The 26,205-nt window shown below is 39.7% G+C and overlaps 1 protein-coding gene across 3 annotated transcripts in view; it reads left to right on the forward strand.

The window, feature by feature from the left end:
• Positions 1 to 26,205, forward strand: part of DCLK2 (doublecortin like kinase 2) — a 94,386-nt gene that overhangs the window by 22,038 nt on the left and 46,143 nt on the right. For all 3 annotated transcript variants that reach the window (XM_063136444.1, XM_063136445.1, XM_063136446.1), the window contains exons 2-4: positions 455 to 789; positions 20,376 to 20,478; positions 24,259 to 24,363. In XM_063136444.1, coding sequence (XP_062992514.1) covers positions 455 to 789; positions 20,376 to 20,478; positions 24,259 to 24,363 — 543 coding nt within the window. The remainder of the gene's footprint in view (positions 1 to 454; positions 790 to 20,375; positions 20,479 to 24,258; positions 24,364 to 26,205) is intronic.

The raw sequence follows: 26,205 nt of genomic DNA on the forward strand, positions 1-26,205 counted from the left end.
GAGCAAGATCAAAGACTAGAGTTGTCTTGTATTTTAGAAATAAAAAGAAAAATAATATAATTTCTAAAGAGTTGCTGTAACTGATTATTGAATGTGCAATCTCATGCATTTTATTTTTTCTTTTGTTGAAATCTCTGCATGTATATTGCTTAAACAAATTTAGTCATAGTTTAATAAAGTATATTAAATATTTACAAATGTTTTATTAAAGCATATATGTTCATAGCTATTTAGGGGCAAATAGAATTGGAATGAAATAAGAGCGTAGTGACTGATGGAGCTGTTGCTTTTATTTTTTGTAACTAATAAACATTTAAATACAAATATTTGATTCTCAAAGCAATGGGATGGGTTGGGTTGGAATATATCAATTAAGTACATAGATAAAAAGATAAGTGGAATGCAGGACACATAATGACTTCCTTTTCTTTCTCTTCCCCCCTATCCAAACCAGGTGAAAGCTATGTATGTGCATCAAATGAACCATTTCGGAAAGTTGATTACAATAAGAACGTTAATCCAAATTGGTCAGTCAACATAAAATCGGGGTCATCTCGATCCCTCACATCTTTGACATCTGGAAGAAGTGAATTGAAGGAAAGCAAAGACTTTATTAAGCCCAAACTGGTAACTGTTATACGGAGTGGAGTGAAACCACGGAAAGCTGTGAGAATTTTGCTGAATAAAAAGACTGCTCATTCCTTTGACCAAGTGTTGACTGATATAACAGAAGCTATTAAGTTAGATTCAGGAGTTGTCAAGAGAATTTGCACACTGGATGGAAAGCAGGTAAGAGAAATTAATAGAAAGTCAAAATGATATTAATAATCCAGTCTTAAATTTATTTGCAAGGTTTAAGACATGATTAAATACATGCCTTAATAATTTAAACCTCTCAAGGTCTACGCATTCTTTGTTCGGCTTGCATGGTTCATTTGCATAGCAGATGGGGAGAGAAACAAGGTCATTAGAAGCTTGTGGGGTTGACTACTAATACGTTTTTCTAATAACGCACCTTGCAGATGCACCCTGAATTATCTGGAAAATGTAACACTCCTTTTTATGCAGAAAAGGGAAACAAACGATTAAGGGGCTGGTGCATCTCTCCTATGAGGGAAGGTTACAAAAGCTGGAATGGTTTAGCTTGGAAAAAAGGAGGGTACGGGGAGTCATGATAGAGGTGTACAAAATTATGCACGGTGTGGAGCATGTGGATAGGGTGACATTTTTGTCCTTTCCCCATAACACTAGAATCATAGAATAGTAGATTTGGAAGGGGCCTATAAAGCCATCAAGTCCAATCCCCTGCTCAGTACTAGAACCTGGGGTCATCTATGAAGCTGATTGGTGGGAGATTCAGAACAGATGAAAGGGAGTACGTCTTCACACAGTGCAGAGTTAAACTATGGAATTTGCTATGATGTGATGTAGTGATGGCTTCAAAAGAGGATTAGATAAATACTTGGAGGAAAATACTATCAATGGTTGCTTGTCCAGATGGCTTTGTGCTACCTCAGTAAGCCTATGTACACTAGTTGCTGGATAACATGGGCTGGAGGGTGCTGTTACACATACGTCATGCCTGGAGTTCCTGGCCACTGTGTGAACAGAATGGTGGACTAGATGAACCTTTGGTCTGATCCAGCATGGCTCTCATGTTCCTATGTACAGATCTGATTATTCCATTAACTTGAAGGGAAGATATGCTGGAGCACTACTGAACTGGAACCACTTTATTAGGATTTGTGCAGGCAAGGTCATTGATTAATTCTGTCCTTGGGACTCAAAAGATATAGTACAATGTAGGTTTCTGATGAGACACATTTTACTAAATTGTGTAATCCTACAGAGACATCATCAATGAATCGAGCACTAGATTGTAATTGACTTAATTCTTTTAGAAATGTATTCATCATCAGAATACTTTAATCTCATCCTCTTTTTTCTTTTGTTTTTACTGTATCAGTTTTTTTACAGTTGAAAGATTAATGATGTGAAGGCTAGTTTGACAGTTCTTGATACCTTCGGCTTATGGTTTGAAGAAAATTCCAGAATATGAGAGCTCTTTACATTTTCAAGAGTAATGTTAGTAATGTATTACAATAGACAAGTGTTCCTCTTCAAGTGACTCAGAGCTAACTTTTCCCAACATTGTGATGTACCTGTAAAAGTCAATCTCATAAAGCCTCTTTCTCTTACTTTATTGGACAATGCAACTTAGATATCTTTAAAATTAAAATAACTTTCTGCCATTCTGGAACTAATATCCAGATGAAAGTTCATATAATTCTAGTATTCTCCTGCTTCAGTCTTACATGAAGTTGAGTTTGTCAGATAAGGCACTTTGCTTTCAATTATCAGCTGATAAAACATATTTTTCTAATGGGGTCAAATTGTTCATGCCTCCAAATGTGCTTAAGTAGCAAGTTTTTTCAAAAAAATTATTGTACAGTTGGCAGAGACTGAAAAGAGTTCAGAGGAAAAAACATTTTCTAAGTGGCTAATTGAGTTCTTTCTTTTTTCAAAAAAAGCACTTTATAAACAAAACGTGATGTGCCCTCTTTAACAACATAACAAATAAATTAGTTTTAATGCAAACATAGGTTTGCTTTTTATACATTGATATTCATTCCAAAAACATTTTTGAGTAAATACTATATAGCTTTAAAGGCTAATAAGTAATGCATTGATTAATTAAAAAAATAAGTAAAAGACCTTCAAACTTTCAGTGTAGTCTAGTGCTATGGGTTTTTTTTTACAGTAATGTTTCCATCTGTAAAACATGCATTGTTTTCATAAAATTAATTAGGTTGTATTCGGCACAGGAATTAAAATAGGACTTGGCTGCTTCTGAGTAAAGAGGTTTTTTGGTGACTTGACTAACTAGAGACTTGAGAGGCAATAAAAGAAGAACAGTTTTATACCATCCAAATCTACTTCACATACACTTACCTGTAACTCTACCAATGAAAATGTATAATTTAGTCAGAACAATGCCAAAAGAAAACCTTCTCCCCACTTTGACAAAAGCTTTACCTAACCTACAGTATGTGATTTGACTGCAACACAAGCTAATTTGGATGGATTATGGCAAAGGAGATCGTTACCTTGTCGTGGTGCTGGAGCTTGAGCACCTCAAGGATGCCATGAGCTAAACCGTGAAGGGACACCCAAGACGGGAAGGTCATGGTAGAGAGGTCAGACTAAATACGATCCCAGGGGAAGGCAATGGCAACTCACCCCAGTATTCTTGCCATGAAAACTAAATGGATCAGTACAACCAGAGATATGTCGGTATACCATCGGAAGATGGGACCCCCAGGTTGGAAGATGGTTAAAATGCTACTGGGGAGGAACAGAGGATAAGTTCAACTAGCCCCAGATGTGATGACACAGCTAGCTCAAAGCCGAAAGGACGGCAGCCGACGGTGCTGGTAGTGAACGACGAATCCGATGTTCTAAAGATCAACACACCATAGGAACCTAGAATGTAAGATCTATGAGCCAGGGCAAATTGGATGTGGTTATTGGTAAGATGTCAAGATTAAATATAGATATACTGGGTGTCAGTGAACTGAAATGGACTGGAATGGGCCACTTCACATCAGATCACCACCTGATCTACTACTGTGGACAAGAGGATCACAGAAGAAATGGAGTAGCCTTCATAATTAATAATAAAGTGGCTGCAGCAGTGCTTGGATACAATCCAAGTACATTGATGGTGCTATATAAATAAATAATAATAATAATCCAAAAAATGATAGAATGATCTCAATTCGAATTCAGGGTAAGCCATTTAACATCACAGTGATCCAAATATATGCCCCAACCACAGATGCTGAAGAAGCAGAAGTAGATCAGTTCTATGAAGATCTGCAGCACCTACTGGATAATACACCAAAAAGAGATGTTATTTTTGTTACAGGAGACTGGAACGCTAAGGTGGGAAGTCAAATGACATCTGGAATTACAGGTAAGCATGGTCTAGGAGAACAAAATGAAGCGGGACATAGGCTGATAGAATTCTGCCAGGACAACTCACTGTGCATAACAAACACTCTCTTCCAACAACCGAAAAGACGGCTTTATACATGGACTTCACCAGATGGCCGACACCGAAATCAGATTGACTACATCCTTTGCAGCCAAAGGTGGCGGACATCTATACAGACAGTAAAAACAAGTCCTGGAGCTGACTGTAGTTCAGATCACGAACTTCTTATTGCACAATTTAGAATCAAACTAAAGAGAATAGGGAAGACCCACAGATCAGTTAGATATGAGCTCACTAATATTCCAAATGAATATGCAGTGGAAGTGAAGAATAGATTTAAGGGACTAGATTTAGTAGATAGGGTCCCGGAAAAACTATGGACAGAAGTTCGCAACATTGTCCAAGAGGTGGCAACAAAAACCGTTCCAAAGAAAAAGAAAACCAAGAAGGCAAGATGGCTGTCTGCTGAGACACTGGAAGTAGCCCAAGAAAGAAGGAAAGCAAAAGGCAACAGTGATAGGGGGAGATATGCCCAATTAAATGTAAAATTCCAGAGGTTAGCCAGAAGAGATAAGGAATTATTTTTAAACAAGCAATGTGTGGAAGTGGAAGAAGACAATAGAATAGGAAGGACAAGAGACCTCTTCCAGAAAATTAGAAACATTGGAGGTAAATTCCAGGCAAAAATGGGTATGATCAAAAACAAAGATGGCAAGGACCTAACAGAAACAGAAGAGATCAAGAAAAGGTGGCAAGAATATACGGAAGATCTGTATAGGAAGGATAATAATATCGGGGATAGCTCAGATGGTGTGGTCAGTGAGTTAGAGCCAGACATCCTGAAGAGTGAGGTTGAATGGGCCTTAAGAAGCATTGCTAATAACAAGGCAGCAGGAGACGACGGTATCCCAACTGAACTGTTTAAAATACTGCAAGATGATGCTGTCAAGGTGATGCATGCAATATGCCAGCAAATTTGGAAAACACAAGAATGGCCATCAGACTGGAAAAAATCAACTTATATCCCCATACCAAAAAAGGGAAACACTAAAGAATGTTCAAACTATCGGACAGTGGCACTTATTTCACATGCCAGCAAGGTAATGCTCAAGAACCTGCAAGGTAGACTCCAGCAATTCATGGAGCGAGAATTGCCAGATGTACAAGCTGGGTTTAGAAAAGGCAGAGGAACTAGAGACCAAATTGCCAATATCCGCTGGATAATGGAGAAAGCCAGGGAGTTCCAGAAAAACATCTATTTCTGTTTTATTGACTATTCTAAAGCCTTTGACTGTGTGGATCATAACAAACTGTGTCAAGTTCTTGGTGGTATGGGGATACCAAGTCATCTTGTCTGCCTCATGAGGTATCTGTATAACGAACAAGTAGCAACTGTAAGAACAGACCACGGAACAACGGACTGGTTTAAGATTGGAAAAGGAGTACGGCAGGGTTATATACTCTCACCTTACCTATTCAACTTGTATGCAGAACACATCATGCGACGTGCTGGGCTTGACGAATCCAAGGTTGGAGTTAAAATCGCAGGAAGAAACATTAACAATCTCAGATATGCAGATGACACCACTTTGATGTCTGAAAGCGAGGAGGAGCTGAGGAGCCTTATGACAAAGGTGAAAGAAGAAAGTGCAAAAGCTGGGTTGCGGTTAAACCTCAAAAAACCCCAAAATTATGGCAACCAGCTTGATTGGTAAGTGGCAAACAGAGGGAGAAAACATGAAGGCAGTGACAGACTTTGTATTTCTGGGTGGAAAGATTACTGCAGACACTGACTGCAGCCAGGAAATCAGAAGACGTTTACTTCTTGGGAGGAGAGCAATGACAAATCTTGATAAAATAGTTAAGAGCAGAGACACCACACTGACAACAAAGGTCCACATAGTTAAAGCAGTGATATTCCCCACTGTAACCTATGGCTGCGAGAGCTGAACCATAAGGAAAGCTGAGCGAAGGAAGATAGATGCTTTTGAACTGTGGTGTTGGAGGAAAATTCTGAGAGTGCCGTGGACTGCAAGAAGATCAAACCAGTCCATACTCCAGGAAATAAAGCCAGACTGCTCACTTGAGGGAATGGTATTAAAGGCAAAACTGAAGTACTTTGGCCACATAAGGAGAAGACAGGATACCCTGGAGAAGAGGCTGATGCTAGGGAAAGTGGAAGGCAAAAGGAAGAGGGGCCGACCAAGGGCAAGATGGATGGATGATATTCTGGAGGTGACAGACTTGACCTTGGGGGAGCTAGGGGTGGCAACGGCAGACAGAAAGCTCTGGCGTGGGCTGGTCCATGAAGTCACGAAGAGTCGGAAACAACAACGAATAAACAACAACATGGAGCAACATTTGTTAAGCAGGATCGTATGGGTCCAGCTCTCATGTGGCTGCAATACATTCCTTGGTTTCCCCTCTTTGTTCAGTTATTGATTGAAACTGATACTCACTTTCCCCCATTTCATTTGTATGTGTGGAATTTAATTAATTAGTTTTTATTAATGTTAATGTATTGCCTTGCCAATTCCCTCTGAATGTCTCAGAGGGATACCATCTGTACATACAGATATGTTGAAATACATTTAACAATATTGAACTTTTCAATTTATTTCAAAGTGGGAATCAGATATATGGGTCAGCAATGCACACAACATATCCGGAATTGCTGTACTACTTCATTATCTTATGTGAGAAGTGGTCATGTAATCACTACAAGGACTATCATCCATTTGGGATTCAATTCACAGTTCCATAGATAAACACTGTGACCTGCCAGTTACCCAGCATAATCAGCAAAGAGGTGTTGATAAAACAGATTGGATTTATTTGTGTGCTGAAGATTATTCTTGGGTTAACATCCTTGTGATCCATCAACCTCTGAACCTTGATCATAGAAACAATTGAGTTGTTCCTCAAGTCTGTTTATTAGGAACAGCTAAAATTACTAGTGTTACTAATAGTATAGGTTAGAAGAAATGTGAACGTGTTTTTATTTATAAAGTAAGTCCCTTTTTTGTCTCTTCAGATAGCTTTAAACAGTATTGCTTCCAATACAATAATTAATCTCTTTATGTTGAGAAATCTGTACTTTGTATCAGCGTTTAGCAGATGGTGGTAAAAAGTGAGATCTAGCAGAGTGTGGTAACTAACTGAAGCCTACTAATAGGTTCCAGTAAGTCTCTGCTCCAATATGGGAAGTGTTCCACCATGGCAAAATCCAAACTTGCTGTCAAAATGATTTCAGCTGCTATTATAATTGAATTATCATATTATAATTTTCCATCATGTAGGAAAAATCATGACCATAATAGGATGTTGCCCTTCAACCCTGCCAAGGAACCCTGACTATATACCATGGAGCCCCAAGGTGTTGCCTAATATACAAGAGCATGTTGTAAAGCACACTTAGTTCATAGAAGGCAAAATTCACATTGAAAACTATTGGTGTAAATAGCTTGTAAAATATCTCCATTGATACAGAATCGCATGATTAAAATTTTGCTTGGAGAGAAGCCTTGCTAACTGAAATGGTTATGCTTTGAAAGATGAGAACTGAAGAGTAGTTGCCAACCCTCTTCTCCGGTGGAAAAGTGAGTTGCATATGTCATGTCCACTTCATGGAAAGTGCTCAGGGCTTTGAGTATCCAAACAACTTTTCTCCAGTCTATTTCCATGACCTAATTGTAAGTTTAAGAATAAATGACCATGTTTAGAGAGAGAGAAGTCTAATTTCCCAGGATTCCCAGCTAGTTGTAGGACTTTCTTCTGCCTAAACATGTAGCAGATTATACCTTAAAAGAAAGAAGGTAGATCCTCCATAGGTGCAAGTAAATCTGGGTGGGGCAGAAAACTCTTGCATTGCATCAAAGATGTTAGCTTGTCAGCATATTCTAATTGTGAGAAAGAAAAGGGAAAGCGGACTTAGTATTAGATACTTCTCTAAGGAACACAACATGGCTTCTGTAGTAAAACTATCTAAAGCTTCTTAGGCCTTAGCTCGACCTACCTGCTAGTCCGCGACGGAGGAGGGAAGATCTCGTGTTGCGATTAATGCGAGATCCCTCCTCCGTTTACACGTGAGGCGCGACGACCTCAGGAAGAGAGGTATTGCGGCCGCCATTTGTTTATTTTTAAAGGAAGAGGAGTGCACAAATGCTCGTGCGCTAAAGGTAGGTGCTTTAAAAAAAAATTTCATTTCCCCACTCCCCCCACCCTACCCCCAATTGGCGCAGTGTTCCTGAGGAGCACTGCACCCCATGCCTGGCTCCACGCCAGGAATTGCACGGAGCTGGGTCAAACCGTGGCAACGGGCCACACGTTCCGCGGTCCCAAAGTGGAGGGCTCTATCCCGGAGCAAGGGAAGGATCATCCCTCCCTGATCCTGGGATCCCCTGTGTGTCATGTGGACGCACAGGGACGATCCCAGGGTTCGCCCTGTGATAAAGCCTGGTCTAGCTATGGCCTTAGAAGCTTCTTTTAAGAGTGAAAGACTATCTACAGTAGCCATAGACACTTATATTGAATTATGTTTGAAACCTCACAGCAAAGGACTTGCATTGGAGCAGTGGTTATGTGTATTTCAGTGAATTGGCTAGATGAATTAATTTCATATTTTAGATAAAGACTCATGAAAATCTGTGGAGAACTAGAGTTAAATTAGAACACCAGTGTACAATTTCTTCATAAAGTCCCTACACAGCTGTTACTCTAGCTGCAGGCAATTTATTTAAGCTTTTCTGTCTCTTGATACTCCGGTATCGTCAAAGCAGAACAGTAGAGAACCAGTCAAGAACAAAATCTTACCTGTGTATCTTTATTTTTATTTTTTTAGCAGCAGTATACAACTTGTGAGCAGTAGAGAAAGGAGACAGCAGCCTTGGGATATTTGTGTCTTCCTCTAGTGTTCCGTATTATATGGAATCTTAGGCATAGCTAGATGGGGCTTTATCTCAGGGGCGATCCCTGGGATCGTCCCTGTGCATCCACATGATGCACAGGGGATCCCGGGATCAGGGAGGGATGATCCCTCCCTTGCCCCGGGATAGAGCCCCTCCTTTAGGCCCGGTTTTTCTGCGGTCTTGGGACCGTGGAACATGTGACCAGGTGCCGCAGTTTGTCCCGGCTCCTCACGAGGAGCCAGGACCCGCACACAGGGTGCAGAGCTTCTCAGGAGCACTGCACCCATGGGGTGGGGTGGGGGGAGCGGTGAATATATTTATTTATTTTAAAAGCCCTTACTTTTTGCTCATGAGCGCTCGTGTGCTGCTGCCTCTTTAAGAAAACAAAAAAATGGTGGGCGTGACGCCTCTCCATCTGAGGTCGTCGTGTGCTGCGTGTGAATTGAGGGGCCTTAGATTTTTTCGGCATGCAATGTAGTCCAATACCTTTTCATGGTTGTAATTGTTAAAATGACCACCTTTCTCTCTGGTGTATGGGGAAATTAGATGGGTAATTATCCAGCTATTCATTCAGTAAACACATCTGTTGATGAGTAACTAAGACACACACTCACCTGGGAGTAAGTAACATTGAACTCAATGGGGCTAACTTCTGATTAGACATTTATAGAAGTGCACTGTAAAACACGTAAGATTACCACTAGACAAGATCTACAAAGTGTAAGTGTTGTTGGCTATTGGAAGTTGAGGTGTGAGTACATCTTTAAGTTCTCCTTCATCCTGTTTTTATGTACGTTGTGATTCGATGCCAAGTTAAAGCAGAGTGCCAGTTTATTTGTGTTTTGTATTATTTTAGTCATGAAGTTGAAATCTTTGCTACTTCAATTATACTCCAACTATTGGGTAAAATGGCTGAAGCCAGACATCAATGATCATAACAGGAAAGGATGATATGGAATGAATCATATCCTAAGATGTGTAACTCATGACTCATGTTGCTTTCTTCTGTTACAAACAGAAAACCATGTGTGCTCCACTTCTAGTCTGCTTAGGTTAATACGTGTTTAGTAAGAAAAGGAAGAAAGGTGCAAAACACCATGCTTTTAATTGACTAGACTGTTTGACACCCTGGTATGCTAACTGGCAGGTTATTTAGGGGAGATGTTTGGCTTGCATAAATCTCTAATGCAACTTTGTTTCTATTTGTACTACTTCTGCACGGTTACTGTATAGTACAACGCTTGTCAGATTAATAAATAGGTGTCCCTCATAGCTTGCTATTTTTAAAATAAAATACAAATGACTGCTGCTTCGGCTCCCAGCTTCAGACCAAGGGTGTATGCTATCCCTTATGCCTGAAATAGTACACCTCATTTCATGCTCTGCTCCACTTTGCTGAACTCGTACGGTGAAGCTGAAAATTAACTTATATCCTCCTCTGTTAACATACCATAATTAATGCTGTGAACATAATTTGCATGTGCAGATTGATAGAAAAAGCACTTGTTTTCTTAGCCATCTTACGTGTTGTATCCTTTCAAACATCAGTACAAACTGATAAGGCACTAAATGTGGACAAACAGCACCTAGAAGGGTACTCAAAGAAGTGACCATTATAATATCAGAATGCATTGAAGAGATATAATTCTTTCTGGTCTGTGTCTACTACTGAGCCCTTGAAAATCACCCACCTGCAGATCATATATTAGTTAAACTGAGTGCTCAAAGCAAAAAGTAGAAGAGTGAACAAAGGATTCGATTTTTTAAAAAGAAAATTGAATAGCCATTCAAAATAATATTAACACCCTAGTAGAATAATAATTGAAAGTAGTATGATCAAAAATGTTAAATGAAGAGAAAGAACTAGGGAGGAAGAGTACACAGGGTACACGGAGAGCTATTTTGTTAGTCTGCAAATCCCAATTGACTCTTCTATCAATTTCAACCAGCTGTAAGCTATTCCATTGAAACTCCCAAGTTATCTTCCCTTACTATCATGGCCTCTTTGTCATTCTGTCAATCTGTTTGTCTCCTATATTATTTAACCCACATATTCTAATATCTTTACCAATTTGCCAGAACTCCATGATGTTAGGTTTGCTTTGATCTGCCTTTGGGCTGCCTTGTACTTTGTCATTCTGCCTGGAATTTGTTCACTGCCATTCAACTATAGCTATCATTCATTATAGCAAACATTCCCTGTTCTGCTCCCAGCCCTTGCTAGTAGTTCTAATACTCCATTGAAGTGACTTGTATTGCAGATTTTCTATCTTTCTATTGACAGCATTATAATTTACTTTTATTCCACTTGCACTCTTCTGGAAATCCAAATGATTCCAAAATTATCAATTGACATTTAAGTTTCTCTTGATCTGCATCCTTAGTGCATTAATGGGATGATAATGATGGTGTATGATATCTGTGTGAAATACCCTTCCATATTTCAGAGAATGTATGCCATAGATAAAGTAGCAGTCTCAGTGTTTTTAATGTATGCATGCATATGTACAGAAGGGGATACCTACATGCAGGGTGGATATGAATCAATTTTTAATTTTTTTAATGGATTTTTTAAATGTAAAATGATTTTTTTTTAATTTAAATTGGATTTTTTTAATAAAATGTTTTTTGAGGAAAAATCTATCTAAAGATAGTTTTCTATTTAGGATACATTATAGTCCAAGGGTCATTTATCATGAAATAAGGATTAGTTTTTAATTATGTAGCATGAGGCTACATAATTTTTTTGGTAAATGAATTCCATTAACCCATTCACAATGTCATGCTCTTCCAGAGATTTCAGTAAGATTATTTTTCTTCTTCCAATAAATTACTGCAGAAAAGTTGTCCAAATATGAATGATTAACCTATTAAACTGGAGATAGTTCACCTCACAATAATTTCATAATTATCTATCTATGATGTGTTTCAAATAGTATAACCAAATCAGTATTTTTTTGATATAACTGTAAAACTAATCTGAAAAGTTGCTATTCTATAAATGAAACCTTCATCTGGTTGTAAATATGAAGATTATACCAGCAAGAATAAGTCTTTGGTAACTGTGAGTTGTGTAAAATATAGTGAGGAAGAGTGCACTTCGGGGCGGGGGGGGGGGGGAGAGTCAAATGATTAAATTGAGTCTTTCTGAGTAGTGATTTAAATCAAATTGATTTAAATGAAGTCCACCCTGCCTACATGAGACTAAGGGCAGGATATTACACTATGAAAGTGGTATGAAAGAGGTATATAAAAGGCAGGAGCCACACTACTGCTTTATAGCAGTATTGAAGTGCACTGCAGGATCTACACTACTGCTTTATAGTGGTACTGAAGTGCACTGACAGCTGTTGGGGCCCATTGGCACATATACACCAAGCAGGATATAGCACTATGAAAGCAGTATATCTTATGTGTCAATGGGCCCCAACAGTTGTCAGTGCACTTCAATATAATAAAGCAGTAGTGTGGCTCCTGCCTTTTATATATCGCTTTCATACTGCTTTCATAGTGGAATATCCTGCTTGGTGTAGATGACCCTAAGTAAATGGAAAGGTGGCTGAGCATTGGAAGCTGCCTTATACTAAGGCCATAGCTAGATGGGGCGAAATCCCAGGGAGATCCCCGGGATCGTCCCTTTGCATCCACATGATGCACAGGGGATCCAAGGAGCAAGGAGGGATGATACCTCCCTTGCCCCGGGATCTCGCCCTGCTCTTTAGTCGCATTTTTTCCATGGTGTCGGGCTGAGCCCAAGACCGCAGAACGTGTGGCCTGGCGTCATGGTCTGTCCCGTCTCTTCACGGTTACTCACAAGGAGCTGGGACCCGCGCACAGAGTGCAGAGCTCCTCAGGAGCACTGCACCCATCGGGGGTGGGGGGAGCGGGGAAAATAAGTTTTTTATAAAAAACAACAACAACTTGCCTTTTGTGCACAAGCAGTCGTGCACATCTTCCCCTTTAAAAAACAAAAAAACAAAATGGTGGGCGCAACGCCTCTCCCTCTGAGGGCGTTGCATGCCGCATGTAAACAGAGGGGGGATCTTGCGATAAAAACATTGCGAGATCTTCATCCCTCCATCGTGCAATAACAGGTAGGTCTAGCTAAGGCTGATGTCAGACCATTGAACTATCTAGCCCAGTATTGTCAGCACTGACTTGAAGCAGCTGTCCAGCGTTTCAGGCAGGAATTTTTCCATTCCTACTCTCCGTGTGTAACAGAGAGAGAGGGGGAAGGAAAGAGAAAACACACACACACACACCATTTTACCAGCACCACACTGCAAGTGAATTAAGCATTTCCCATTCATTTGCATGGAGGAGGGGAACTGCTCTGTTCAGAAATGGCTGGAGGGAAAGAAGCCACCACAACTACCAAAGACCCAGTTGTCCCTGGAGGGGGGGCAGGCCTCCACCTAGCTATTTTTTGGCAGAAATCATTCCATTCACTTGTTAAGGATGAAAATAGGTTGGTAGGTACTTCAGCATGGCCTGGTGGGTTTAATGGTGCCGGTGAGCACTGCATTGGGGACCCCAGCTCTAGATGTTCTTGCAATATGAAGACACATCTGTCTGGTGCATTCTATTAAACTATCCTTCCTCAACCCGTTGCCTGCCAGATGTGTTAGATTACAACTCCCATCATATTTGACCATTGGCCATGCTAGCTGGAGATAATGAGTAATGAGGACTTCAGATTGGGGGAGACTGTGCTAATACTGGTTATTATCTGAATGCTGTTTTCAAGTTGTGAAAATAATTTGAATGTTTCCAACATGGTTAACAAATACACTCCCATTTTCCAAATAACTGTTTCTATAAGTGAAGTTGTAAGATCTCCACCAGATGTATGAAATCTGTTTTGGATTTATGCTATAATATTAAATCGTGGTCTCTGCTGTGCTTTCTAAAGTGTTATATGTCATTGTACTCTGAGCAATCATACCTAAACCATTTTAATCTTCAGCTTTTCTACATTGTCAGCCTGAGTTAGGCTTCTTCTGGGCATATTGCCAGGATTTTCTGATGATCAAACGTCAAAGAAAAAAAATCACATTTTTGTTTAATTTCTTACTCATTTTAGAATTCTGCAGAATAGCAGGGGTTGTCTCCTTTCTTTTCCAGTGCTGTCTTTCATTGCATATATTATTGTTAGGCTCATTTTCAAATAAAACACATGACATGAGCATTGATACGTTTTCTGGATGTAATTAAAGCAGATCCATTTTTATTATGATTTTATGAAAAGTATCTTCCTTAGATGGCTACATGCCAATTCACCAGCTTGTCCCATGATCACATTGGGCTTCTGCTGTGGTATGGCCACCTTCCTGAGCTGCATGTTCACCCTGGGCTGCACACAATCCTAAACAATTGTCATTTAGTCAAAAGTTCAACTAACATAACCTAAGGTATGTCTAGTTCAAGATTCTATTTTCAACAGCAGCAAGCCAGATGTCTTTGGAAAGACCACAAGCTGGTCATTAAGATGATGTCTATCCCTGCTTTTAGAAATTTCTTGGGACAAAGATTGTGTAGCAGTGTAACATTTTGTGTGGAAAGATGTCTAGATACCAGCATCCTCCACATCTTGATCATGTGAAGTGAGGCCAGACATTGAAAGTGGCAGCAGAACTATGCTACAGGCCCTGCCCTTTGATGTCCACACATTTGAGTGTGGATGTCTGAACTGAAGAGCCCTATGCCTGTAGACCTCTATAGGAACTCAAACCCTGTTTTAAAACACAACTAGCACTAGAAATCCCTGTTCCTTTTCCAGCTTCATGTCACAACTGGACTTGTGATTAAGTTGTGGCTGTGGAAGACAGGAATTGTTTGATTTGCTTTTCAATATTGCAGTTGTTCTCAACTTTGTTGAGTTGGCCAATGAGTTATTTGTGAATCAATACTTGGCCCTTTGTTGTTCTCTTTATACATGTTATCGTTAGGTAATCTTATTCATTCTCATGGCCTCCAATATCACCTGTATGCAGACGATACACAATTGTATCTTTCTTCTCCCGAACTTTCTTCTGACGTTCAGGCTAGGATCTCAGCCTGTTTGTCTGATGTCTCAGCCTGGACGCTTCAGCGTCGCTTAAAACTAAACATGTACATTGATGGTGCTATATAAATAAATAATAATAATAATGGCGAAAACAGTTTTGCTTGTCTTCCCTCCCAAACCGTCCCCTTGCTCTTCATTCTTTGTTACTGTTAATAATGTCACACTTTATCCAGTGGAAGAAGCTCGTAGTCTTGGGCCACAGCTAGACCTAAGGTTTATCCTGGGATCATCCAGGGTTCACCTCTGCCTGAGCACTGGATCCCCTGTGTGTCACCTAGATGAACAGGTTTGACCCCTGGACGATCCAGGGATAAAACCTTAGGTCTAGCTATGGCCTTGGCTTCATATTTTATTCTTCACTTTCTTTCTCCTCACATATCAAGGCTGTAGCCAAGTCCTGCCGTTTTTTCCTATATAACATTGCTAGGATCTGTCCGTTCTTATCTAAATCTTGTAATCTTCTTTTGACTGGTCTTCCTTATGCTCATCTCTCCTCTTTGGTCTTTCTTCACCATTCTGCAGCCAAGATTATTTTCTTGGCTCGTCGTTTTGACCATGTTTCCCCTTTGTTGAAATCTTTTCATTGGCTTCCAATCCCATATAGAATTCAGTATAAGCTTCTTTTGCTGACATTCAAAGCGTGTCATGGTCTTGCACCCTCTTATCTTTCCTCTCTCATTTCACTCTACCATCCCTCTCGTACCCTCCATTCTTCAAATGTTGTGTTGCTCTCCTGCCCAAGAGTCTCTATCTCTCTTGCCCGGCTTCGCCCATTCTCTCTGGCTGCCCCGTTTGCTTGGAATGCTCTTCCAGAGCAACTACGTACCACGAGTTCCATTGTAGATTTTAAAACGCGTTTGAAAACTCATTTGTTTTCAATAGCCTTTGGTATTTTAGCTTGATTTACTGTTCTTATTACTATGATTATTCTCTTATTTCTGTTTTGTGAACCCCTTTCCCCCTTCATATGTTTTAATGTAATTTTAGGTTGTAAGCTTCTAAGCAGGGTATCACTGTTTTATTTGTATATTTTGTACAGCACCAAGTACATTGTTGGTGCAATAATAATAATAATAATAATAATAATGAAATAAATAGTACTCTGGGGATACTGGAACTGTAAGCAAGAGTTCATTTTAAGTGTACTCCATAGTTTGCCCAGATAAATTGATTTTTCTTTAATTAGTAGCATCTTAAGTCATGGACAACTGGTGCCTTTTGTTTTTATACATGGCTTTCAAGTTGATCTGCATATTACAATTAAACCCTTTTGGTAAATCCCCTAATTTATTGTTCATTAATATTTTAAAACAGTTTAACACCTTGCTGTCTCTTGAATCTGACAACTGAGTGGGTTGCTTGTGGGCAGAAAGGATTGACAATGGAGAATGTATTTCTGAAATTCAATTCATTAGGTATGGATCACTGTTGCTTTTAAGCAACACTTTATAGCTCAGCTTCAGCCTCTAGAGAATCTATTGGTTTGGGTTTTTTTTAAAAAAAGAATTAAAATGCACATATCCCTTTCCATTCCCATTGCCCCATGAAGGTCCTTTTGTAAAAGCAGTAAACAAAGCTGCATTTTGAGCAAGCAGTGCTATTCAGCAGGGATGGACTGAGGTGCCCTTTTCACCTTCTACTTTGTGCTAGAGGCTGTGTAGATAACTTTTTAAACTCTAAGCCTGTGCTTATTTGTGGCAGATATGAAATAGGAAATGAGTTGTTGACCTATTTATGCACTGGCTTTTCTTGCATTTTGCACTGTGAGGCCCTGAACTATAAACACAATTGTTGCAGGGAGTTTCACTGAACAATATGTGAATTTTAATAGGCAGTGTCAGTGATGTGATGAGAGGGTGGGAAATTATTTTAAATTAGAACAGGCAGGTGGTGATTAAAAATACAATACTTCTGTATAAATGGATAATTTAAGTTGCACTTTCTTAAAAATAAATAGTGTAATGGGACAAGATAATAATCCATGCAGCAACTGCAATGAGTTCTGCTCAGAGCAGAGCTATATTGTCCTGAGGTATTGTTGACACCTGCTGTATTGAATGCAATAGAACAGCTTGTGCTAAATCTTAATGTAATACCCATAAACAGACATTGACGGTATATTTTTACAGTATATGAAGAGTGAGCACTGATTCATTCTGAATATTTCTGCTTGAGCTGCATATCATTATTGCTCAACTAAATGCATGCATGCACTTTCTTCCAATTATTATTGGGTGTGCTGTACACCCAGGCTTCTTTTCCTTTGTCTATTAAACTGAGCATTTGCTCTTTCAAAACATTAAACCATATCCTGTTTCCTTGATGTTAATATTGTCCAAGGCCATAGGTGGCATTAGATCTTGTACAAAAGAGAATTTCTCTGTCTTCCATGGCTTGGATGTTTTACTACAGCTTGCATCTGAGGTCGAGGGGTGCTTTTTTTCCATTGAGGCTTTCTTCCCTTTGAAAGAGGGAATGTCATCTAGTATTTGTCTTTGAACAGTACAACCTTGTTTTCATTTACTTGGGTGTGAGCCAGATTCAGGAGTCCATTGTGACTGCATCTTGGAAGCAATGTAATTGTCCTGGAACAAGTCCACACACCAGAGCCTTCGATCCAAGCTCTTAGATTTGTAAGAATAGCACAGCTGCCCAAGATTGCTTGTATTTAGTTTATAAAAGAAATGAGTTGTGATGCTTTATTTTTTAGTGAAACGAATATAGTAAATTCTGTTTCAGTGGTGGAGCTCCCAGAACAGATGGGGGGGGGGTATACAATCTTATTTAATGGGAAATTAACATAGAGGACATAAAGCATGGCTGTGAAGTGCTTTTATTAGTGTGAAGAAGTCTTGGTAGTATTTTTACTTGTATGGAAATGTTTAAAATAATATTCACATGTGTTAATGTACATGTAACAAAACTGCTACTTGATGGGAAAGAAGTTAATAATGAACAGAAAGAAGTGATAGACCACTTGCAGTATCAAACAATATAGGGAAGCACTCATATTGTGGCATTAATACTTCTTGTGGTATCTTTGTCTTTCAAATGTGTGGGCACTTAAGACGGAGGATGCCAGAAAAGACATTTTTAGCGATGTTCTTTGAAACTTGTATCTAGTGGAGGTGTTAATTAAAAATCAACAGGGCTGAAGTTTGGCTTCCTATTTTGAATAATTCCACAGAGGATTGGCACACGTGGGCTGAAGCAGAGGCTGCTTGGTGGGCATTGAAATGAGATGTGCCATGTGAGATTAGAAATAATTTATTTTAACTTTACTTTATTTAACTACACTACTTGCTGTAGCAAGCAGCCTTACTGGAGGTTGAGGGACAAGAAAGGCATTGTCTAAAAACAGAGTGTTTGTTTAAAATTCAACATGCAAATTATGTTCTTTGTCCAGGCAAACATAAACTAGCAAAAGTTGTCATTCTCCCTGAAGGACCAGGTGTGTCATCTGAGTGTGCTCCTGAACTCAGTGATAACTGGGGACGCTCAAGTAGTGGCGGCCAGGAGTTCTTTTCCCCAGTGTAGGCTGATATGCGACCCTTGCGACCCTGTCTGGTGCAGGAATACATTGTCTCAGTCCTTCATGCTCTGATGACATCCAGCCTTGACTACTGTAATGTGTTCTATGTGGATCCATCTTTGAAGATGGTTTGGAAGCTTCAGTTGGTGCAGAACGCAGCTGCTGAGATATTGAGCAGCCTGACCATATGACACCATACTGCATCAGCTGCATTGGTTGCCAGCCTGTTTCCAAGCCAAATTTAAAGTGCTGGCATTAACCTTTAAAGTCTTCAGTGGTTTGGCTCCAGATTTCTTGAAGGCCTTGTCCTGTAAACAGCCTGCCCACACTTTAAGGTGACAACAGAGGCCCTTCTCAATTGCCCACTGCCAAGGGTAGTTAGCTGGTGTGTACAAGGGAGAAGGTCTTTTCATCTCTAGAATTGCCTTTCATCAGGGGTTTATCAAGCCTCTTCTTTGCAGGTTTTCAGGAAAGGTCTGAAGACCTACCTGTTTTCATTGGCCTGAACATAATCTGTGGGCTCCAGGTTTTATTGGTGTAATCTGTTTTTATAGCATTTATTGTATATTAGTAGCCTATTTGTGTTCTTTTATATGTTTTTTTTTAAATCCTGTACATGGCCTTGAGAGTGTTTTATGCTTATATTATTTTACCCTTAAATTATCTTACTTTTAAATTATTTTTAAAACTAATAAAACAAAATAAAATTCCACAAAGGCAGCTCACTCTGTGTTAGATTATAGAAGAGGTTGACAGAGAAAATATGAGGGAAGAATGCTTTAGAGCTTTAAGTGAAGCATTTTCTTTCGTTGCTGTAAAGTGTGGGGTACATACATTTTCTGCCTATTATATAATGACCACCACAGATGACTGAATGCTGTTTTGCGGGTGGGAGCTTCTCTTAGGGTAAGATTTAATTTTTTTTAAAAAATGGGAAAGCATAGGTACAGGAGATGGCATCTTTATAACAAGAGGAATATTTTCCTGGTCATGAGGCAGGCTAAGGGAGAGTTAAGTATTTGCCTTGTCAAACTGCTTAGCTAAGTTGAGGTGAATTAATTTTTCTTCAGCGAAGCAGACATTTATCCTTTATCATGAGGTTGTGCTAAAGCTAACCGGATGTTGGGTGGAGAGAATGTTGTGTCATTGAGCTTGATAATAGAATTGAACAAATGTTCAATGCTACATGTTTCACCCTACAGATGGTCTTACTGTACGTTCAGCCTGCTTTTATCTCCGGTTTAGCTGCCATGACAACTGCACTGCTTTCAAATGCCTTGTACAAATGATCTTTGAGAGAGCTGAATGTCATTGATATTCTGAGTGGTTTTTCTACTACAGGCAGCAGCAACAAGCCTTCTCTGTACTCCAGCCAATATTTACTCTTATCATGGAGGGAAATAAATGAAAACGTTGTTTCTTTGGCTAGCATAGGAGCCAAGGAAAAGCATCTGAGTGTCCCTACAGACATTGTACATGTATTCACATATACATGTTTATACACAAATGTACGTGTATGAACAAGCACACATTCTCACTTGACCTAACCATGCACCTGTCTGTACACTTGTTAAAATCAAATTTTGCTGCAGCTGTTTAAGCAGGGTGTTTGTGAGGCAAAAACAGGTTTGCTGATAAGTCAGATATAAAATGGTTCTTTAATTTTACCATTCCTGAGGACAAGGGTTAGGGCAGGACAGGAATACAAATACATTTTACATTTATGTTAATTTATCCTATTTACTGTCAATTTGTGCTCAACTTTCTGAGACATGTATACCAATGTATAATGTAGGATGTTATCACAAAATTTAAAGTCCTCTTCTTCATCTACACAGTCCACTGAGAAATGTTTTGCTTGCTTGCTTTTAGGTTACCTGCTTGCAAGACTTTTTTGGTGATGATGATGTTTTCATTGCCTGTGGACCGGAGAAATACCGTTATGCTCAAGATGATTTTGTACTGGATCATAGTGGTAAGCATGGGCATCTTATATTGTTCTGAATCATAGGATTGCACTTACACCAGTTTGCATGTTTCTAATGTCATGACAGCGTCTAAAAACAAATTCTTCTGTGCAGGTTGCATTGAAGATAATGGCGAGGGCCAATCATGTTGGTCACTCAGGTTCTGTAGTTATCAGAGTGCCATTATTGTCAGAAAGGCAGAATATATATTAAATAAAATCACTAAATGAATAAATTAGCCAGTGAATCTGATAGATGCACAGGCCATCTTGATAAACAAGATGTGAAAGAAAATAACTCTCTTAACTTTAGTGCACTCTCCGCTCCCCCTCAAGCGCTTCCCATCTTCTCCTCTTTGCCCCCTGAACCAGCAACTCTTTCACATCTCTCACATCTCCCAAAGATTCCTCCCCAAATATCATTGGCATTTTTCTATCCCGGAGAGCATTTTTATTTGAACCTACAATTCATCCTCTGTAGCAGATGAACTTCCTATCATTTCTTGCCCTACAGAATGAAGTGGGAGATTTTTGTTGTCATAATGGATGCAGTTCTTCCTCGTCTTGCTGATTCTTGGTTGGGTTTTCATCTGTCCCTAATGGCCTGTTTGACAAGCATTCATTCTCATTCTCCTATGGAGTGTCTTTTCAGTACCTCATGGAAAACAGTTTGTCTAAGTTTCCCCTTTTGAAGAACTACCCAGTAACAACACACACACACACACACACACTTTTTCATTGATGGCTCCCCATATTCTTTTATCTTGAACCCAAAACATCTTTCCAGGCTCTTAAAGTCTTCATGTGATTAGGATCCATGATGGTGTTCATAATTCCTCTCCTGCCTTCCCACTTAATCAGTTTATCCACTTTCTGGGTAGGAAAGTTAGAATAATGGCAGAGTTCTGATATGACTGCCCACCTGCAACTCTACAGAGCTATACCTACTGGAGATAGGAAAAGCTCTTTATTCCACAAGGGCATTATGGGTTTTGTATTCTTCTTCAGTTATAGCTTCACTATATTGATGGCTTCCACAAACCAATTCCTATGAGGGAACAGGGGGGCTTTACTTACTTACTTACTTACTGTGCTTCTAAACCACCCAATAATAACTGACAATATAATTATAATTGTTATGAAATTATGTCAGATATGCATATAATGAAAGAGGGGGAGTTTAGGCCATCTAATTAGTAAGCATTTCATAATTAATATCTAATGAATGCATTACTTCTGCAATGTAGTTCTGCATATCTTCTCTAGATGCCAGTCACTGAAAGCTTCCCAGTTTTTCTTTGGTATAAAGGCTGGATGGGAAGTTTATGGGGCTATAGACAAGGGCGCAGGTGCAAATTTGTTAGTCCAAGTGTCCCAAGGTTTTAGAACACTCTATAATTGAAGCAGGGTTTTGGTGGCTACCATGTCATCTAGGCAATGATCCTGTTTAGACACCAGACTAAGCCACGTGGTTAAGCATTTCGAGCTAAACTTAGCATGTCATGTGAACCATTCCTAACCTTGGTGGCCTCTTAACCACAGTTTAAACACAGGGTTAGCAGACTAACCATGGCTTAGTGTGTTTTCTGAACAGGCCAAATGTATAAATTAGACCTTTAATTGTATGCTCCACCTCAGATTAAGGCTGCAAACATATGTTACACTTGAACTTGGTGAAATTTACTTCTGAGTAGACATAGGGTTGTGTTGCAAACATTTATTTATTTATTTATTTATTTATTTACAATATTTATATACCACTCCACATTCAAGATTTCAGAGCCGTGTACAAGATAAAATAAAATAAAAACAGAATAAAAACACATTAAAATAGATTTTTAAAAGAAGCAAAATGCAAAGTAAACATGAAAAGATTTTATGTGAGTCTTGGATCTATACCTCCACATTTGCAGGAGAAACAAACTCTGAGAATTTAGATAGACTTAGCCATTGTTTCTGTCATTTCCCTAAGGTACTAGTACTGACATTTTATTACAAATTGCAGTTGTGTATGCACTGCACTTTAGAAGGCTGCTGTTTTGCAGCATGCTTGTTTGTGTAGATCAATCTTTTAAGGTGTGCTGTGTTTCAATGGTGGTATCCGCAAGAGATGTGAGATGACAAAACAGCAGAAAGCTTCCTCATGTTGCCTCCACTATTTTCCATACGCTGCTGCCAGTTTAAAACATCTTGCACTTGGGAGGACGTTGGGATGATGCAGTAAGGCCCAAAGTGTTTTTGCAGAGGCAGCATGGAACAGAAAGCCTCACTTGAACATCAACTCTTAGATCCGTATGAACCTGAATATGTTGCTGTCTCCACACTGGGGCCTTATCTACACCAAGCAAGATATTGCACTAGGAAAGCAGTATATAAAATGCAAGAGCCATACTACTGCTTTATTTGTTGTTGTTTATTTGTTCAGTCGTTTCCGACTCTTCGTGACTTCATGGACCAACCCATGCTAGAGCTTTCTGTCGGCTGTCGCCACCCCCAGCTCCCCCAAGGTGCACTGACAACTGTTAGGGCCCATGACACATACCATATACCGCTTTCATACCACTACATCCTGCTTGGGGTGGCTCCTGCCTTTTATATACTGCTTTCATACTGCAATATCTTGCTTGGTGTAGATTAGGCCTGGGAATCATGTGCTATGGACCATTTAGGATTGGTGAAGATGGAGAGTTTGTTGCTTAGGAATATCCATAGCAAAACACCAATTATGCTGGTATTTTCCACCCTTTAAAATGTGAGTGCTCCTTTCAATGGACCCAACAAAACATACACATTTGTTGTACCCCGCCTCGATCCAGAGGGAGAGGTGGGTAACAAATAAATAAAATAATAATTATTATTATTATTATTATTATTATTATTATTATTATTATTATGTTTGCTATAGTAGCTAATTGCACAGTATAGCCCAAGGACAAATACGGCATCTGGTTTAATTCTTCAGTTTATATTTTGTTACCTATTGATCATGTAGAATAGGGATGGGCATGCTAGCTCTACGGATTTTTTGTGTCTTTTACTAGAACAATGAGGTCTATCTACCAGGTGCAAAATAGTGACGAAGTCAGGGAGCAAAAGATGTACATTTAGAATTTAGTATTAAAGAACTTTGAGCACATGTTCACCCCAAAAATTTGTTTTAGTATCAGAACTGAGCTTGTAGTCCATTCACATGCAAATCCTCTTGTGGTTTTCCTTAAGCTTTCTCTATTTCAGCAACTTAATTGCAGTGTGTGTGTGTGTGTGTGGGCGTGCAGGCAGACAATTTTGTTGCTGTCACCATTAAAACATAGGGATCAAACTCTGGCTAATCTACTGTAAATCACCCAGCATTCTACCAGTAGATCCTGCTCTATCTTCTGCCCAGCCTTGATGCAGAATAAGGAAACAGATTGGGAACTCTGCTGGTAGAATAATTAAAATTACAATTAGATCGGAAAGACACTGGTGTGAACAGGTGTCTCTAGTCAGGTTGACACAGACTGCAATATGGCATATGTAAAAAAAGAATCTACTCTGCTGATAGAATCTTCATTTTACTCTCTCATTTTACAGATAAATCATCAAATCGTGTTTTAAAGGACATTAAAACATTTTTTAAAAAGCATTTGGCTAGATTCTAGCAAAACTCAGTGTGTGGATTTATAAGCTAGTGTTGGTTCATTTGAGCAAAACTGTTTAGGAAATGACATCTACAGTTGTAGGTTGTTTTGTTTGGAAGTTCCAGTACACTGAAAATATTTAATGCGCTATCCATCTGTCTGCTTACAGAATGTCGTGTTATGAAATCAACTTATTCCCGTTCATCTGGGGCCCCAAGGTATTCTGGATCTAAAAGTCCTGGACCGTCACGTCGAAGCAAGTCACCTGCTTCAGGTACTACTATTTGGGGGGAGGGGGAATGTGCATTTGGAACTTCTTTTGTTTTATTTCATACATTTTACCTCATTTTGCAGCCCTGACTGGTTCCCAGAACAGTTCACAAATCAAGAAAAAAATGAGAAAATATAATCAAATCACCAATACAATAAGTACTAAAATCATGTATAAAACCAAAATCAAGCAATTTTTTTTAAAAAAAACTGTTGTTAAATGGCATCTGAAAAATCTGGGCAAATAAAAAGATCTTCACCCAGCTCTGAAAAGATAACAAAGTGAATGCTAGACAACCCTCAAAAGAGTCTGTGAAGAAAATCTCAGGATCTGGGCAAGTTCATGTGGAAGTCAGCAGTCCCCTAAAAGGCTTAGGATCTGGCTAATCTAAGCAACTGCCGGTCGCATTATGAATCTGCCTGGGTATTGAGAACTGCAGGAGAGGCCATTTTGAGGGCACCTTTACCAACAGAGGCTTGTTTGTTTAGCACACTTTCTTCAGCATTGCTTACAAACTGTGGAATGCACTCAGTAAAGGACTACAAATTGCCCTCAGTCACTTGGCTTTTGAAAAGGTGCGAGGAATCATCTTTTTAATTTAGCCTTTTAAATTATATAGTAGTTTTAATGTTCTGATGTTTTATGGTTTTAATGTTATTTTAATTGTTTTACGGTTTTATTGTGTTATATTTCTGTGCACTTTTTAGCAAATGAGTCAGTGTATTAATGTTTGCGAACAGAGAAGGAAGTTACAGAAATAAACACTCAGACAACAGAGTATGGGATTAAATAGGGCCTCTTTATTTACGCATGGAGATTCTCCCCTCCGTGGATCTGTGCGTGACCCTGTGGGAATTAATCTTAAATCTTCAGGCAACTAGCCTGACCCCAGGGCGAGCCACCCTGCTGAAACAGGGGGTCGGATAATCCGGCCCCCTTTTTCCCACCACACTTGTGTGTTTGGAGAGACCAACCTGCATCATCTCCACTCGGGCTGCACAGGCGAGTAGATGAGACAGGAAGGTCCCCAAAGGCAAACCATATCCTGACACGTGAGCTGAACAGTTCACGAGGAGCAGGCCTCTGACTTGCCAGTCACCATAAAGGTGCCCGAGTGCTCACCGTCCCTATCCTGTCTACTCAAATTCCCGCACAACCCTGCCATTATAATCCACCTAGTTAACCTCCAAATCTAATAATCAGCTCCAGTATAGAGTAGGCGAAAACCTGCACATTCCTAAATGGCAGGGGAAATTCCTACTCAGCCCCTTCTGCAAAGAAGATGACTGGTTATTCCTACACTGGTTTATTGGGAGGGAGGGTGGGGCCAAAAACGAAAGAGGCCAAGTGCCTCGTGGGGGCGAGCCTTCAAAGCCTCGGCTCCGCCCCCACCTCATGAGGCAGCACACGCGCTGCTCGAGCAGCGTTTCTTTCTGCCTCCTCCCCGCCCGCAAAAGCCGTCCGCCGCCCAAGCCGTTCCTGCTGGGCGGATAACGGGCTATAATAAACTGTCTTCTTTACATGATCATTTATATTATGTCATAGCTATAAACCTGAGCTGCAGCTCCCCCTTCTTCCCCTTACCCTACCCTGACCCCTACTTTATATTTATCTACATAAATAGTGTCATAAGGAAAAGGAAAGAAATAATCCCTCTCTTCAGGGAGTTTATAGTCTAAAATGGACAGTGAGGGTGGCATTAGAAATATTGGAGGGAGAAACGCAGTTGCACACAGTTAAACTTTGTCACTTCCTCTACTGCGCATTTCCCTTTGGGGCCCATTGGTTCCTAAATTGTCTGATGGCTCCCTTGCCTAAGCACAAACCTTATTGTGGTTGGCCACT

This window comes from Elgaria multicarinata, chromosome 10 (genome assembly GCF_023053635.1).
Source record: "Elgaria multicarinata webbii isolate HBS135686 ecotype San Diego chromosome 10, rElgMul1.1.pri, whole genome shotgun sequence".
Lineage (NCBI taxonomy): Eukaryota > Metazoa > Chordata > Lepidosauria > Squamata > Anguidae > Elgaria > Elgaria multicarinata.